The sequence below is a fragment of the Brachyistius frenatus genome, unplaced genomic scaffold (genome assembly GCF_029030835.1).
Source record: "Brachyistius frenatus isolate BFR_SWC_R1_liver_20210118 unplaced genomic scaffold, ASM2903083v1 Contig_31, whole genome shotgun sequence".
Taxonomy (NCBI): domain Eukaryota; kingdom Metazoa; phylum Chordata; class Actinopteri; family Embiotocidae; genus Brachyistius; species Brachyistius frenatus.
In genome coordinates, this window is record NW_027210630.1 from 791,927 (window position 1) to 809,483 (window position 17,557).

Here is a 17,557-nt window from a genome sequence, read left to right on the forward strand (position 1 = left end):
ACTGAACCCCAAATTGTTCTCATTACTGCCATCTGGATGTGAATGTTGTGTTGGTACAGCTCATTCATTATGTGTTCACAAAGCACTCATTCATATTAAAGGAGAGCCCACATTATACAAAGACACACACACATACAGTAAACTTCAAACACAGAGAGATAAGGCTTATCGTCTCCAAATGAATAAATTAACTTCAGTCAAACTGCATTGTAAATGATTTGGTCGGTTGTCCAAGCCAGTATATGTGATGTGTGATGTCACATCTGAAGATACATTTTTCAAAAAGTGGGAAAATATGAATTTCTGTTTAGGTATGACAATGATTTATAAAACCAATAGATTTATCCAGGTTTGATTTATAGTTCCTTTTGGGTGTAATGTCATGGTGCATTTGTTAGCAAACTCCCAAATTATAATAAAATCCCTTTTTAAAAAATGGATACAAAAATACGCCTTTAACTATACTTTACATAAAATGTTTGTGAAGCTTTTCTTTACATGCTCTGCAAGTCTAACCCATCTGTTGTCTTTCTCAAGAAATTAAAGGCTAGATCAGATTCATCTACATTTCAGTATAGCAGTTTTTATGAGATTTTTATTTGTGAAGTATGCCAGCTAATATAGACATTTACCTGTCTGGTTGATATCAAAGTGTATGACACTTACCTCTCCATTCATGTACATATAGACTATGTACCATACTATACCTCTACCCTATTCTACGCTTTTATAATGTTGTCTCCACATTTTATCCTCAGTGTCTTCCACATTTCATACTAGATTAGAATGAGTGCAAATATGGACCCAATTAAGATACAAAAAAAAAAACAAGCCTACATGTACACAGAATACACACATAAAAATGGTAGTACTGTGTACTGCAATGCACCTGGGTACAGTTAAGTACCGTGGTATGTGTATCATCTGACTCACTACTAACTACTACCAATACTACAACACAAATAATTAAAAAAAACCCACCTGTACTTATGTAACATTTCAAATCAATGTTGCAAAGGAAAATAGACATGAAAACAAAGCCAAACTACCATTAAAAAGGGATCCAGGACAGTGACTTAAACTGGATAAAACAGCAGATAAATACAAAAAAAACCCATCCTCGAAATAAGCAATAACGCACAAAAACATAAAACAATGGGAGGAGTTTCTTTTCTTGTCTTTTTAAAAACAAATATATATTTTCTTGTTCTTAAGAAAATACACAGATTCTTTAAAATTCTGTAAATATCGCGAATTTAAGCGCTTAAAACCTAAAACCGACAATTAAACGAGCACAACCTGAAGGGGGCGCTACTTGAATTTCCTCCGTGTTGCCGCTGTCGCCTTCGACACCGGAAGAGGAAAACAGTGGCAAGCAGCGGCTTGTTGTGCGCTCGTGTTAGCTGTGCCGTTGTAACGTATCGGAGACGCATTTTCTTGTATGAAACTTTGTACTTTTAGGAACAGTCTATATGTTACAAATCTGAACGTTGCGCCGATGTTCTCACCGTTTCCATAAAAAAAAAAAAAAAAAAGCAGAGTGAAGTAAACTCGGTGGGCTCGTTCTTAAAATCGGTCAAAAAAAAAAAAACTAAAGAGAAAAGCGGCACCATGGCGGATGTTACTGCTCGTAGCCTGCAGTACGAGTACAAAGCGGTGAGTACGTTTGGAGACAAACTCGTGGATATCGACACGACGGATATGGCGGAGATTAATATTCGTTACGCATTAAAGCTAACTTGCTTCATGTTCGCTGCTGCCTGTCGTTTTCACCTAGCCGCCATGCTAACTAGCCGCTAGCCTGGCTTTGAGCTGCTCAGACTGATCACTTTTGTGTTGAATTGTCAGAACTCAAACTTGGTGTTGCAAGCCGATCGCTCTCTGATTGACCGCACTCGGAGGGATGAACCCACCGGAGAGGTGCTGTCCCTGGTGGGGAAGCTGGAAGGGACCAAGATGGGGGACAAGGCTCAGAGGACCAAACCTCAGAAGCTGGAGGAGAGACGAGACAAGTCAGTGCAGACAGTGTCTGTCTGGTGTCAAAAATATACATGCAGGTTTATCAGAAACAATCCACCGCAATCAATGTGAAGACTTGTAGAATTAAATTCCATTTATTTGTCTTCTTTTCTTCTGTTTATGCAGCAGGAAGTTAACATTGCTTTGGAAATACACGTGTTTCTGTGCTCAATGTTTTGGGAAGCTCACTGTTGTAATTTTGACTTGATTGTTGATGGAAATCCAGAATATAAGCATTTATTAGATTTTTATATTTTTTTTTCTGAAAGCGAATTATATAAATAAACCAATCCAAAAAAAAAAAAAATCAGAGGTAAACAATGATTGCCATTTGCTGGATAATAGCAAATACTTGATACCAAGAAACGTCTGTACAATGCAGTTTCAATGATAGTTCACCAAATATTCATTGTGATGGATTATTTGTCATAAACATGTTTGAAGGCTCTTCAGGATATTTCTCATTCTGTACTGAAAATAGTGGCTGCTGTGAAGTAGTAAAAGAAGTAAACCAGTGCTATGCTTTGGACAATATTTGGCTTAAGCATTTCATGTATGACACTCTAATCTTTTTCATTATCTCTTGTTCTGTTCATATAGGAGGCGAAAAAGAGATGAGGACAGACACGATATCAACAAAATGAAGGGTTTTACCCTTTTGTCTGAAGGCATTGATGAAATGGTTGGCATTGTGTACAAACCTAAAACCAAAGAAACCAGAGAGACATATGAAGTGTTGCTCAGCTTCATCCATGCTGCTTTGGGGGATCAGGTCAGCAAACGCTACAACAACTGCTGTCTTCAAAAAGTCAGCCTGTATTCTGGCTCGTGAACCAATATCTGACTTGTCATCTCACTTGGTTATTATCTTTTAAATCTCATCTGCAGCCACGTGATATTCTGTGTGGAGCAGCTGATGAAGTGTTAGCAGTGCTGAAGAACGACAAAATGAGGGACAAAGAAAGGCGGCGTGAAGTGGAGCAGCTTCTCGGACCTGCCGACGACACGCGCTACCACGTGTTGGTCAATCTCGGCAAGAAAATCACAGACTATGGAGGCGACAAGGACCTGCAGAATATGGGTGAGCACATGGGAAATAGCTATGGAATAAAATCTGTTCATGATGTACAGTAATGTTTTTTTTGACAGTCTCATGTTACACATTTGTTTTTTTAAACAAAAATATTAATGCGATTGCATGTTATATCTTCTATCCACAGATGACAACATTGATGAAACATATGGTGTCAATGTCCAGTTTGAATCTGATGAGGAGGTGAGGTTTTAGTTTAGTTTTTCTCTTCAGGAATTGCAATCCTTAAGTTATCACAGATTTATAGTTTTAGCTTTAAAACATCGACAGACTGAAATGTTTGGGCTACAAAGGTTGTCAGTCATTTTTTTCTACTCTTACAGGAAGGGGATGAAGACCAGTTTGGCGAAGTACGAGATGAACACTCAGACGAAGACAGTGAAGGCGAGGAGGCAGATGTGGGCTGCGCTCTTTCGGCCAATGTGAGTGCAACTTCTCCATCAATACTGTTTTAAGCCCATTTTCCAACAGAATCTTTATGAATTGTTGGGCGTTATACTACACAAATTAATACATACTCTTCATTCAGCTCGGGGCAACGGGTGATGTGATGACCGTAAAGAAAAAAGATTTACATCCCAGAGACATCGACGCTTTTTGGCTCCAGCGGCAGCTCAGCCGTTTCTATGACGATGCCATTGTCTCACAAAAGAAAGCTGATGAGGTTTTAGAAATCCTCAAGGTACGTGTGTTCCCTGTGTTTATATTTTTGTTTAGAGGAGATGCACATGTATTTGTCCTTGACATCCCTCCTCTCTCTTTTCCACAGACTGCCAGTGATGACAGAGAATGTGAGAACCAGCTGGTGTTGCTGTTGGGCTTCAACACGTTTGATTTCATTAAAATCCTCCGTCAACATCGCCGCATGAGTAAGTCTGTCTTGCAAAATGACACTGTGTCAGATTGTTGCCGTTTGATTTATGCCTTTTCGAGGTTTCTAATTTCTTTTCTTCCCCATTGACACACAGTTCAGTATTGTACCATGCTGGCGAGCGCTCAGAGTGAGGCAGAAAAGGAACGGATCATTGGAAAGATGGAGTCTGATCAGGAGCTGTCTAAGATTCTGTACCAGCTGCAGGAGACGGAGAAGGAGGATATTATTCGAGTAAGACCTCTCATTTGTGAACTCATATGAGCACTTCACATAAATACATTTTCCTGTTTAGTCGTTTACATGTTATTTCTTGATTTCTTTAGGAAGAGCGATCTCGCAGGGAGAGGTTGAGGAAGTCTCGTGTTGATGACTTGGAAGCGATGGACATCGACCATGGAGAGGTAAATAACAACTGTTCATATATTAATTACACATCATGCAGTCTGGTTCACTACATAGGATGTGTTTCACCATTAGATAACCTCACATTAGATAGAAATATATGTATAAACTAGGAATTTGCCATACTGTTATATGATGAAAAAAAAATTCAGACCATGATGATGACAATATTTCGACTTGTTGATTCATTGATGTCATACTGTGACACAGCATGATAGTATGACTTAGGTTTTATGCGTAACAACATGCATGGGTGAAAGCAGCTCCACAGCGGAGGTGTTAACTTGTTCTTCCTATCCTACAGTCTCTGGCCCCTCGACAGCTACTAGACCTCGAGGACTTGGCCTTCACTCAGGGGAGCCATTTCATGGCCAACAAGCGTTGCCAGCTGCCAGACGGCTCATTTCGCAAACAGCGCAAAGGTTATGAAGAAGTCCACGTGCCTGCCCTCAAACCCAAACCCTTTGGTGATGATGAGGTTGGTTGGTTGAATGGCTCATTATGGAACACCTGTCACTGCCCAACTGTGCAGCAACTAATGTGAAACATTCAATAATGAGCAGTGTATAAATGTCAGCATACCATTGTGTCATTAGGTGCTTGTTGCCATTGAGAAGTTGCCCAAGTACGCCCAGGCTGGATTTGAAGGGTTCAAAACTCTGAATCGCATCCAGAGCAAGCTGTACAAAACGACCCTGGAGACAGATGAGAACCTGCTCGTGTGTGCACCCACGGTCAGCAAACTTTTCAAAATCCAAAAAGATTTCTGAAAGTTTTTTTAGTTGTATTTTCTCCCTAAATGTCATCATTTGTTGTGCCCACAGGGAGCTGGTAAGACCAACGTTGCCCTGATGGCAATGCTGAGAGAAATTGGAAAGCACATAAACATGGACGGAACAATCAATGTGGATGACTTCAAAATCATCTACATCGCACCCATGCGCTCACTAGTACAGGAGATGGTGGGAAGTTTTAGTAAGGTGAGCGAGCCCGTTGTCTCTCCTGCACAACTTTGTTTACATACTTTTAAGACATTTATAAGCCTGAGTTGTACAACAAGTAACAGTTTTCCTTTCCTCATCGCAGCGTTTGGCGAGTTATGGCATCACAGTGTCTGAGCTGACAGGAGACCACCAGCTCTGTAAAGAGGAGATCAACGCCACTCAGATCATTGTGTGCACCCCAGAGAAATGGGACATCATCACTCGTAAAGGTGGAGAGCGTACCTACACCCAGTTAGTGCGCCTCATCATCATTGTAAGTGCTCTGAACAAAAATACAGCAAATGTGAAAATGTATTTGCTATAAAATTGCCATGATAACGAAGTGAATGTGTTGTGCAGGATGAAATCCACCTGTTGCACGATGACCGTGGACCCGTGTTGGAATCTCTAGTGGCAAGGACCATCCGCAATGTGGAGCTGACCCAGGAGGACGTGCGTCTGCTGGGCCTCAGTGCCACACTGCCCAACTATGAAGATGTGGCGACCTGCCTGCGTGTCGATCCTGCCAAGGGTCTCTTCTACTTCGACAACAGGTCTGCTCTTAACACCAGACATGATCATGTTCGGATGATACTTTTTTTTCTTTTTTTTTTTTTTTACAACAGCGACATGTTTTTTCTTGTTTGCTCCTTTTTGGATAATCATCTCTGGTTCCTTTTTTTCTCTCTGTAGTTTCCGCCCTGTGCCCCTGGAGCAGACTTATGTTGGTATCACAGAGAAGAAGGCCATCAAGCGTTTCCAGATCATGAATGAGATTGTGTATGAAAAGATAATGGAGCATGCTGGAAAGAACCAGGTGAGTCCATCCGACTGGTTCTTATTCCTATGAGGAAACGTTGGTGTCGAGCAACTTGTATGTAGTTGCTTGACACCTCTTGCTTATAGAGCACCGATCTACAACAGTGTGCAACCAAAGTTGAGAGACATAATGACGCTCACTTTCCCCCCAACAGGTGCTCGTGTTTGTACACTCCAGGAAGGAGACAGGGAAGACGGCCAGGGCCATAAGGGACATGTGCTTGGAGAAGGACACTCTGGGTCTTTTCCTCAGAGAAGGTTCTGCCTCCACCGAAGTGTTGAGAACTGAAGCAGAGCAGTGCAAGGTGAGCTAACGGTATTAATCTTTAAAAAAAAAAAAAAAAGTTGTGTTGAACACAGACTGATAGATTAAACTCTCCTGTAGAACCTGGAGCTGAAGGATTTGCTGCCATACGGCTTCGCGATCCACCACGCTGGTATGACCAGAGTCGACCGTACGCTGGTGGAGGATTTGTTTGCCGATCGACACATCCAGGTTCTGGTCTCCACAGCCACTCTGGCCTGGGGTGTCAATTTGCCCGCACATACTGTCATCATCAAAGGAACCCAAGTGTACAGCCCAGAGAAGGGCAGATGGACCGAACTGGGAGCCCTGGACATATTACAGGTCAGTCTGCACCTGATCGTTACTGAGCCGCAACAGATTCAAATTTAGTTTGCACTTTCACTGACAGTAATAACTGGAAATAATTTGTCATGTCTGATTTTTAGATGCTCGGTCGAGCCGGCCGTCCTCAGTATGACACCAAAGGAGAGGGAATCTTGATCACATCGCACGGAGAGCTGCAGTATTATCTGTCCCTGCTCAACCAGCAGCTGCCCATCGAGAGTCAGATGGTGGCAAAGCTGGCTGACATGCTCAATGCGGAGATAGTTCTGGGCAACGTGCAGACCGTAAAGGTCAGTTACTGACATGTACAGCCACTTGGTTAAAGGTATCAGGAGCTAATCAAATTTCCTTTTAAATTTGAATGAATTTCTTAAATTGGTTTTGTTTTCAGGACGCTGTGAACTGGCTCGGCTACACCTACTTGTATGTGCGCATGCTGCGCAACCCCACCCTGTATGGCGTTTCTCATGATGATCGGACTTCAGACCCCCTGCTGGAGAGGCGCAGGATGGACCTGGTGCACACAGCAGCCAACGTCCTGGACAAGAACACGCTCATCAAATATGACAAGAGGACCGGCAGCTTCCAGGTACGCACACCTCCGCCGAGCATGCGTTTTATTGTTCTTTGTGATTCCAGTGCTGGTGAATTACCGATAAGTTGGACTTAATTATGTTAACTTGATTTATTTTTCTTGCCTCTTTACCTGAAGGTCACAGACCTGGGACGCATCGCCAGTCACTTCTACATCACTCACGACTCGATTCAGACCTACAACCAACTGCTGAAACCCACTCTGAGTGAGATCGAACTCTTCAGAGTCTTTTCACTGTCCTCAGAGTTCAGGAACATTACTGTGAGAGAGGTATGCAGACTCCAAACAGACATGGTGGCTTAAATATGATCTTCAAAAAAAACCTTAATTGAACCGTCTAAATTAATAGAGTAACATAAAGCTTTGTCTTTTAGGAGGAGAAGCTGGAGCTTCAGAAACTGCTGGAAAGAGTTCCTATTCCTGTAAAGGAAAGCATCGAGGAGCCGAGTGCCAAGGTAACGCACAGAACCAACTTTCTAAAATGAAATTAATATTGTCCAGGACAAACAAGATTGCTGATTTCAGGTTTTAGACAATTTTTCACAGTTCTGCTTGATGTGCTCAGATTAATTACCATTTGAAATGATTTGTCAAATTGCAGTCACTCATACTTTCTGCGTTTTCATTTCAGATCAATGTGCTGCTCCAGGCGTACATCTCTCAACTCAAACTCGAAGGCTTTGCCCTCATGGCCGACATGGTGTATGTTACGCAGGTACAGCAAGACCCACTTCAATTATTGGTTTTGGTTTTCATTTTTCCACGTTTCCTTTTTTCATTTATTTTTCACAACTTTGCAAATGCATTCCGGTCCGATTTTGACATAAGTCTATTATTAATAGAAATTCCATTTGTGTATGTTTGATAAAGGTTTTCTGAAAACGTAAAATGATTTTGTCATGAGATTTATGTCATTATTCTTCCTTCAGAGTGCTGGACGGTTAATGCGGGCCATATTTGAGGTTGTGCTGAACAGGGGCTGGGCTCAGCTCACAGACAAGACCATGAATCTCTGCAAGATGATTGACAAGAGAATGTAAGTGTGTTTTCTCTGCTAAAATGAAACCGTATTTGCCGAGTTGAAGCCGGCTGCTGATATTCTAAATCCCCCGTTCTCCTCAGGTGGCAGTCGATGTCTCCTCTGCGTCAGTTCAAGAAGCTGCCAGAGGAAGTGATCAAGAAGATTGAGAAGAAAAACTTCCCCTTCGAGCGTCTCTATGACCTGAACCACAATGAGATTGGTGAGTCTCCTCCCTCCGTGACATGTTCACTGGATTCCCTCCTCAGCCTGGAGAGTAATCGGTAGCCTGTCATTTGTTTCCTCTTTCAGGTGAGCTGATCCGAATGCCAAAGATGGGAAAGACCATTCACAAATACGTCCACCAGTTCCCCAAACTGGACCTGGCTGTCCATCTGCAGCCGATCACTCGCTCCACACTCAAAGTGGAGCTCACCGTCACGCCTGACTTCCAGTGGGATGACAAGGTCAGTAATTCGACCCGTCACATGCTGCTCTGAAATGTCTCTGTGTCTCAGCCTCCTGACTCACTCTCCTCTTCCTGCTCAGATTCATGGATCATCTGAAGCTTTCTGGATCCTGGTTGAGGATGTGGACAGTGAGGTCATCCTCCACCACGAGTACTTCCTCCTCAAAGCCAAGTACGCCCAGGACGAGCACCTCGTGACTTTCTTCGTCCCGGTGTTCGAGCCTCTGCCGCCACAGTACTTCATCCGTGTGGTCTCAGACCGATGGCTCTGTAAGTAGCTCGATTTGAAAAACATGTAACAGGATTCTCATGATCTTTATGTTCGCATTTCAACAAACTGCTGTGTTTTTTCTGTTTCTTGCCAGCCTGTGAGACTCAGCTCCCGGTATCCTTCCGTCACCTCATCCTACCAGAGAAGTACCCTCCACCCACTGAGCTGCTGGACCTGCAGCCGCTGCCAGTCACTGCTCTCAGGAACTCTGCCTTCGAGGCTCTCTACCAGAACAAGTTCCCCTTCTTCAACCCCATTCAAACACAAGGTAAACAATGAGAGATACAGGGCTTGCTACTTTATATTCACAATGCATTTCCATCATCATTCAACCGATAGTTTTCTCCCCAGCTGTTTCTATTTTTTATTCTTAATGTGAAACTTTTCTTCACTCACCTTTTTTTTGGTATGTTGTTCCTTCAGTCTTCAACGCTGTGTACAACAGTGATGACAACGTGTTTGTTGGCGCGCCCACCGGAAGCGGAAAGACCATCTGTGCTGAGTTTGCCATCCTGAGGATGCTGCTGCACAACGCAGAGGGTCGCTGTGTGTACATCACCCCGATGGAAGCACTGGCTGAACAGGTACGAGTCACATGGAAGCTGAACGTGTACTTATTTAAACTATAATTGCTTACATTGTATTAGATGGAAACATTACATCTGACATATAAATCTGGTTTCCCTCGTCTCTCAGGTGTTCGTCGACTGGCACCAGAAGTTCCAGGACATCCTGAACAAGAAGGTGGTGCTGCTGACTGGCGAGACCAGCACCGATCTGAAGCTGTTGGGAAAAGGTGACATCATTGTCAGTACCCCCGACAAATGGGACATCCTGTCTCGTCGCTGGAAACAGAGGAAGAACGTCCAGAACGTCAGCCTTTTCATTGTGGATGAGGCGCACCTCATTGGAGGAGAAGATGGGGTAAGAATGAGACACTGCTTTGTGCTTCGTTTCAGTCGTTGTTTTTATGTGATACACATTAGGTGTGAGCTGTTTAGTTATTTGTAGAGTGTGCGCCATTTTAACATCCCTTGTTTCTGTCCATCAGCCTGTGTTAGAGGTCATCTGCTCCAGGATGAGATACATCTCCTCTCAGATTGAGCGTCCCATCCGCATCGTGGCCCTCAGCTCGTCTTTGTCCAACGCCAAAGACGTGGCCCACTGGCTGGGCTGCAGCACCACGGCCACGTTCAACTTCCACCCCAACGTCAGACCGGTGCCTCTGGAGCTGCACATCCAGGTCTGGAAACAGAGATTTGTCTTTCCTCAAAACATCTGTGTGAACAAACAAGACGGCATCACTTCACGTCAGGTTCATTACTCTTTTTTTTTTCTTTGTGTGTGTGTGTGTGTGTGTGTGTGTGTGTGAAGGGTTTCAATGTGAGCCACACCCACACCCGCCTGCTGTCCATGGCTAAACCGGTGTACCATGCCATCATGAAGCACTCTCCCTCCAAGCCGGCCGTGGTGTTCGTACCATCCCGCAGACAGACCCGCCTCACGGCCATCGACATCCTCACCTTCTGTGCTGCTGATGTGGTTCCTCAGAGGTCAGTCACCACAGTAAGGTTCCTGTCTGTAGATCAAGGAACATCATCACTGTGTGCAAAGAATAAATGTTTTTCTCCCTGTAGGTTCTTGCATTGCACTGAGAAAGACTTGGTTCCGTTCCTGGAGAAAATAAATGATTCAACTCTGAAAGAGACTCTGGCCAACGGCGTGGGATACCTGCATGAGGGCTTGTCTGCAACTGAACGCAGAATAGTGGAGCAGCTCTTCAACTCAGGTTTGTCTCAATCCCGCTCGACACTTTAGTCTTCGTGGGTAGGACGGAAACTTAAAGAACAGATCTTAATGTTTTTCTGTGTTTTGTCTTCTTGACTTTTCCAGGTGCTGTTCAGGTGGTGGTGTCCTCTCGGTCACTCTGCTGGGGCATCAACATCTCTGCGCACCTCGTCATCGTCATGGACACTCAGTACTACAACGGCAAAATCCATGCGTAAGGCTCCCGCAACGTAGTTTGAAAAACTGTCTACTACCGTAGAAATAATATGTTTTGTGTTGGTGACATTCTCCTCCTGTTTTCCTCCCTCTGTCAGATACGTGGACTATCCCATATATGATGTCCTGCAGATGGTGGGGAAGGCGAACAGACCCATGCTTGATGATGAAGGTCGCTGTGTCATCATGTGTCAGGGCTCCAAAAAGGTAGCAAGACACCTGTAATTTCTGTGTTATTCAGCTTTAAAAACAGTGGTTGTGCAGCAGTAGAGAACAAATCGAACCATTTCTTTTGTCTTTTCTTAATAGGACTTCTTCAAGAAGTTCCTGTACGAGCCGCTGCCAGTGGAGTCTCACTTGGACCACTGTCTCCACGACCACTTCAACGCTGAGATCGTCACCAAGACGGTGGAGAACAAGCAGGACGCCGTGGACTACCTGACGTGGACGTTCCTCTACCGCCGCATGACCCAGAACCCAAACTACTACAACCTGCAAGGTGAGTCGCATCCTTTGAAAGCACGGATGAGTCTGTACGGATGCTCGCCGAGTGGCCTCAACCTTGACATTGTCGGGACCAACACGTCGAGTCTTCTCTCACCCCGTCAGGCATGTCCCATCGTCACCTGTCCGACCACCTGTCGGAGCTGGTGGAGAACACGCTGCATGACCTGGAGCAGTCCAAATGCATCAGCATAGAGGATGAAATGGATGTAGCGCCGCTCAATTTGGGCATGATCGCTGCCTACTACTACATCAACTACACCACCATCGGTTTGTGCCAACACTTGCCAGACTGTCATGATCCCTCGTGCATAGAGTCCACGTATTGAAGTCTCACTGAACCGTGTTGCTTTGCAGAGTTGTTCAGCATGTCCCTGAATGCCAAGACAAAGATCCGCGGGTTGATCGAGATCATTTCCAACGCTGCCGAGTACAACAACATTCCCATCAGGCACCACGAGGACGCTCTTCTCCGACAGGTAAACAAATCACGAACCATCTATTTACAGCGACATACCTCCCAGCGAGCCCGTGGCATGAATTCATTCTGTCGACTTGTTTTTAAATTCCAGCTGGCACAGAAAGTGCCCCACAAACTGAACAACCCCAAGTTCAACGACCCCCACGTCAAGACGAACCTGCTGCTGCAAGCCCATCTGTCCAGGATGCAGCTGAGCGCTGAGCTCCAGTCTGACACCGAGGACATCCTGAGCAAGGTTTGGATCTCTTGACGAGCCCGACGCGGTCACGTCTCTGGATTCGATCCCGGCACGTGCATTTCATGATTGTTGTGTCCGTAGGCGATCCGTCTGATCCAGGCCTGCGTCGACGTGCTGTCCAGTAACGGATGGCTGAGCCCTGCCCTGGCTGCCATGGAGCTCGCCCAGATGGTCACCCAGGCCATGTGGTCGAAGGACTCGTACCTCAAACAGCTGCCCTTCTTCACCTCGGAGCACATCAAGCGCTGCACAGACAAGGTAAATGTGCTTCACGTCTGACTCGGACGTACGTGGATCATATGCAGATTGAAACATGTTATTTGACATGCTTTTTTTTTTTTTCACACCAGGGAGTGGAGAGTATCTTCGACATCATGGAAATGGAGGATGAGGACAGAACCGGACTGCTGCAGCTCTCGGACGCTCAGATGGCCGACGTGGCTCGTTTCTGTAACCGGTACCCGAACATCGAGCTGTCGTACGAAGTGGCAGAGAAGGACAACGTCAAGAGGTGTGTGTGCGCTCTGTCAGCAGCAGCGTTTGGTGCAATTACTACAGGAAAAGGTTCATAGTTCTGGAAAGGAAAAGGTTATAGTATAGGGTTTCCACGGGTCGTTGGATTTCTGAAATATTGTGCAATTTTAAAGTCTATTCCAGACATGGAAAGTCAGGGGATTTATCATAAAGTTTTGTTTGCGCGAGAGGGAGCCCTCCGTAACCACAGCAACAGTAATGAGCATGCTGTCTGCCTGAAGCCAACGAGAACATCCGCTTCGACCCAACGCTGCTCTGCTGCAGCCCAGGGGAGGAGAATCTTTAGTCGGGGGCAGCAGCCCCAGTAAATTCATTCGTGTTTCCATTCAAGAAAAAAATGTTTTGCTAGTTTTTTTGTTGAAGCAGTGATGAAACCTTTTAAGTTTCATAATGAAAACTCCTGTGAACTTGTAAATAAAGCTCACAAATAACTGTGAATAACACAAAGTGGCTGGTTGCTCTGATCAGCACACAGGCGGACTGTTTTTCCTTCATTATGGAGGTGATCAAATTGAACTTTTCAATTGGTGAAAGTAATTGAGTTTGACATATTTTACTTCGAGTGGGAACCCCGCAGTGTGTTTTTATACCCGTGGTAAATGAACGGGAGTGCGGTCCTCTGGATACCTTTCTAAGGTAATCTCTCGTTTCCTCACAGTGGCAGTCCAGTTCTGGTTCAGGTTCAGCTGGAGAGAGAGGAGGAGGTGACTGGACCCGTCATCGCTCCACTCTTCCCACAGGTAAGTTTCATTATTCTTTGCATCTCCAAGAGTCTCCCGTTATATTTTGTCATTTGCATGTAATGACCGACTCTTGTGTAAAATATTTCTCATCGTTACAGAAACGCGAGGAGGGCTGGTGGGTGGTGATCGGAGACCCCAAGTCCAACAGCCTCATCTCCATCAAGAGACTGACTCTCCAGCAGAAAGCAAAGGTCAGCGAGTCGTCCACTGCAAATACCCTGCGATCGGAAGTGCTCCTTAAAGCCACCGCATGTTGTTTATATCGAATATGTCCCTCTTTTCTCAGGTCAAGCTGGACTTTGTTGCACCAGCGATGGGCGTCCACAACTACACCCTGTACTTCATGAGCGACGCCTACATGGGTTGTGACCAAGAGTACAAGTTCAGCGTGGATGTGAAGGAGGCCGACAGCGACGGAGACAGCGACTCGGACTAATCAGTAACTCGAGTCTTACAATCTCCATTATTCCTGTTTGGTAGAGGGGGATCTGTGAGTTTTTTAAGTTTTTGTTTTTGTTTGTAGATATTTAACCTAATTGATGTTCCTTGACTTTGACTGTCATCTCTGCTCTTATGAAAATAACTCATTTTATTCAGCACAGTTGTGTCAGTTTAAATCCCCTGAATGATGTCCTCCAGCCCAGAATCGTAGTGTACAGGATCTGTTCACCATTGATAGACTCACACATGTATTACAGATAAGCTCGTCTAGGTTATAAATGTAACCTTGTTGATCTATAGTCAGTTTTGAGGTCTGAGATTTGATTGGACATTGTGGATTTAAATCCAACAGGGCTGCCCAGTTATATTCTGGAGTGTTTTGTTTTGAAATCTGATTCATGGACTGTTATAAATGTTTTTAGTATGATGTGCTGTCGGAAATGTTTTTTGCAATAAAGAGAAGCCACATATGCAATTTTTTTTTTTTTTTATTAGTTATTTATATAAACATGTCATTTCAATTAAGCCCTTGCTAAGAATATATAGACTCAAAGAACACAAGATGCACTGAAATGGTATCCTTTGCACAGAAATACACCATGTTAAGCTGAATCAGATTAGCTGTAAAAGATGAACAATGACCACAAAGCTTCGGGTGTAACTTCGAATAAGAAAAAAAAAAGACCGGTGATGTTCAGTTCTCGTCTTTGAACCTCCAAATGGCGATCTCTCCATCATCGCCGCAGGAGGCCAGGAGGCCCGCCTCTTTTGGGTTCCAGGTGGCGCAGTTCACGTCCTGGCTGTGCGCTCTGGTCGCCTGAGCAGCCAGCGAGAACACGGGCTGGTCGGGATCGGCTGTCACGTCCTCCTTAAACACCCTCACTGCATCGTCGCCACAGGCAGTCACCAGAGCGCCGGTCAGCCGACACCTGTCCAAAGGTGGCGAGATTTCATCATTTGATCCGATTAGACGACGAATTCGGGTGCATGCAGACCTGCGAGGATCCCGCTACATTTGACACGTAAAAAAAAAAATCGCATCATATCGAGCGGGTGATCAGGTGAACGGATCTTTCACGCACGCGGAGTGCAGCTGAAAAGCAAATCTGTGATCAGTTTCTCCTCGTGTCGATTTACTCTCCGCACCAATATTAAGGACAGCTGTAAATGCCACGTTTTCCTCAACTTAAACAAATTCCATCTGCGTTGTGGAAAAAATAATAAAGTCCTGTGATGTCCTCTAAACGCCTCTCAGGCTGTTGGTAAATGCGAGCTAGGCAGCTACAGAGAAGCCAATAGTCTGCAGTTACTGCAGCGCATGCAGCTCAGACAAATGTGTGGCCAAGAATGTGTCAATTTGAAAAGAGTGAAATAAGAATGAAAGATTTACCAAAGCTGAAACAGAGATTTTATCTCCCACAGATATCACTACACATCAGGGGAGAGAGTGCAGTTGTAGCCATGTCTTGCATAAAAAAGTGGGAAAGGTCTTACCAGGCTATATCGTACACTGTTCGTCCATGGTACCCAGAGAGAGTGCAAACACATTTCCACGACAAGTCTCCTTTTGACAAGCAGAGCGGAGAAACGCGTTAACGTGAATTTTCCTTTTTTTTTTTTTTTTTTATTAACTCCATTTATGTTCAGGAGCAATGCGTTCTACCACAAACAACTCACCCTGTCCACTTTCATTTGGACACTCTTTCCAGATCTTCACGGTGCGGTCATCGCTGCAGGAGGCCAGCCTCTGCCCGGTCGCATCGAAGCACAAGCTCCACACCGTGGACGTGTGTCCCTGCAGGGTGGCCCGGCACTCCCAGTCATCGTCCTCCTCCTTGTAAACACAGATGTTGTTGTCGTAGCTGGCCGAGGCCAGAATCTGGAGAGACGCGCAAGTACGGAGTAAGGTGACGGCGCAACAGACTGAGCGATCATTTCAGGTGCCGAGAGCGGACCTACCTCCTGGGTCGGGTGCCACACGACATGCTTCACATCTTGCGTGTGAGAGTTCACAACTGTAACACACTCGTACTCGTCTTCCTCGTCCACTGCGAGACACGAAGAGTCAAAGGTCACGCTTGTAAACAAACGGAGGGACAGGTACACATTTATAGTAGGACTGTGATGTGGGTGACACAAACGCAACACAAACACAAACCTTCCCAGACCCAGACACTCTTGTCTCGGCTACATGTGGCGAGAAGATTCCCCGACGGGGCCCACGCCACACATTTGACCTCATTCTCATGTCCTTCCAACACGGTCAAGCTCTAGAAGACAAGACTGGGTAAAAAAAAAAAATCTACAGAGCATTTCCAAACTGTGCTAAATCAAGACTGAATATCTAACGCGTCTCCTCTCACCTCGAAGTCGTCGTTCTTCTTTTTCCAGATGCATGTGGTTGCGTCAAAGCTGGCAGAGGCCAGATAATTCCCACATGGAGACCACGCCACTTTCCTCACAGTGCGCTGGTGTCCATCCTCAAGAACACTCTTACATATCCAAGAGTCACCTAAAACAAACAGAAAGGGGTCAGAGAGAGTTTAACATCGAGGGAAGTTGAACAAATCATTGTGAAAGACTTACTTTATGGCAATATTGACAGTGTTTTCATTAAAAAAAAAAAAAAAAGTGCACTATGTTCGATTTTTTTTTTAATTTTTTTATTTAAAACATTCAAATGTTGACTAAAACTGTAACATGAACACCTCTGACAAGAAATCAGGAATCCCTTTTCTGCTCGGTGTTACAGTTATATATGAATATGTGACGAATAACATTATCCCAAACTCCGATTCAGTAAAACGGGTGACAGGAACAGACACGTCATCTTTATTTGGTGGCGTAATGACTTTTTAAGATGTTGTGTTATAATATTACGTCAGCGCAGAAGCGGGTTTTTAACCGCACGTGTCAATAAAGTGACTAGTTTCTTGTCCCTCGGTCCTTTTTGACGGCAGCTCACCTTCTCGTCCCCAGATCCGGACGGTCTTGTCGCCCCCGCACGAAGCCAGCAGCGTCCCGCTCGGGCTCCAGCTGACGAACCAGCACCGGGAGTCCGGATGTGCGCTCAGCCTCTGGACCAGGGACAAAGCGTCCTTCATCGTCGCTGCGCCGGTCAGACGTTTGAACCCGTCGGGTCGCTGTCAGGTCCTGTCCGTCTTCCGCCGACAGACAGGAAACACCGCCGAGCTACGGTGACCACCCGCACAAACAAACCGGCGCAACTGTCCTAAACGATAGACGTTTATCAGCAAAAGGTGGCGTTGGAAAAAAAAAAGAAAAGAAAAGAAAAGAAGAAGGGGGAATGTATTTGCACCAAAGAACAAAGTACAAAAGTTCACAAAAACAACCGCGTCGGAAATAACGCCATCTTTGATTATCAGGTGCTGGACGCGCTGCATTGTGGGTTTTTATTTTTTTTTTTTTATTTTTTTT

The 17,557-nt window shown here is 45.0% G+C and overlaps 2 protein-coding genes across 2 annotated transcripts; one reads left to right on the forward strand and one right to left on the reverse strand.

Moving 5' to 3' along the window:
- Positions 1–1,362: 1,362 nt before the first annotated feature.
- Positions 1,363–14,594, forward strand: snrnp200 (small nuclear ribonucleoprotein 200 (U5)). Its single transcript, XM_069699739.1, has 44 exons — positions 1,363–1,656; positions 1,849–2,012; positions 2,620–2,791; positions 2,908–3,100; positions 3,240–3,295; positions 3,436–3,534; positions 3,642–3,794; positions 3,882–3,981; positions 4,081–4,217; positions 4,310–4,387; positions 4,693–4,866; positions 4,985–5,122; positions 5,213–5,368; positions 5,475–5,645; positions 5,732–5,925; positions 6,065–6,188; positions 6,346–6,495; positions 6,576–6,818; positions 6,923–7,111; positions 7,213–7,410; positions 7,534–7,686; positions 7,791–7,871; positions 8,048–8,131; positions 8,346–8,452; positions 8,539–8,657; positions 8,747–8,901; positions 8,984–9,173; positions 9,269–9,442; positions 9,598–9,758; positions 9,871–10,098; positions 10,226–10,417; positions 10,549–10,727; positions 10,812–10,963; positions 11,068–11,176; positions 11,277–11,385; positions 11,488–11,677; positions 11,788–11,952; positions 12,040–12,161; positions 12,255–12,398; positions 12,483–12,659; positions 12,752–12,912; positions 13,594–13,675; positions 13,777–13,869; positions 13,965–14,594. Exons 1-44 carry the CDS (start codon positions 1,612–1,614, stop codon positions 14,112–14,114), a joined length of 6,411 nt encoding a protein of 2,136 aa, XP_069555840.1. The 5' UTR covers positions 1,363–1,611; the 3' UTR covers positions 14,115–14,594.
- On the reverse strand, positions 14,585–17,508 carry ciao1 (cytosolic iron-sulfur assembly component 1). The gene is made up of 7 exons (XM_069699740.1): positions 17,085–17,508; positions 16,483–16,631; positions 16,278–16,389; positions 16,079–16,167; positions 15,797–15,998; positions 15,614–15,683; positions 14,585–15,048 (listed from the first exon to the last, which is right to left on the reverse strand). Exons 1-7 carry the CDS (start codon positions 17,221–17,223, stop codon positions 14,814–14,816), a joined length of 996 nt encoding a protein of 331 aa, XP_069555841.1. The 5' UTR covers positions 17,224–17,508; the 3' UTR covers positions 14,585–14,813.
- Positions 17,509–17,557: the final 49 nt, after the last annotated feature.

Coding starts and splice junctions, on each gene's coding strand:
- snrnp200 (XM_069699739.1), top strand. CDS start 1,612: ATGGCGGATGTTACTGCTCGTAGCCTGCAGTACGAGTACAAAGCG. Junction 9,174..9,268: donor GGTCTCAGACCGATGGCTCT/GTAAGTAGCTCG, acceptor GTTTCTTGCCAG/CCTGTGAGACTCAGCTCCCG. Junction 12,913..13,593: donor GAGAAGGACAACGTCAAGAG/GTGTGTGTGCGC, acceptor GTTTCCTCACAG/TGGCAGTCCAGTTCTGGTTC.
- ciao1 (XM_069699740.1), bottom strand. CDS start 17,223: ATGAAGGACGCTTTGTCCCTGGTCCAGAGGCTGAGCGCACATCCGGAC. Junction 15,999..16,078: donor TGTGGCACCCGACCCAGGAG/GTAGGTCCGCTC, acceptor GCGTCTCTCCAG/ATTCTGGCCTCGGCCAGCTA. Junction 15,049..15,613: donor ACAGTGTACGATATAGCCTG/GTAAGACCTTTC, acceptor ACCTTTGGACAG/GTGTCGGCTGACCGGCGCTC.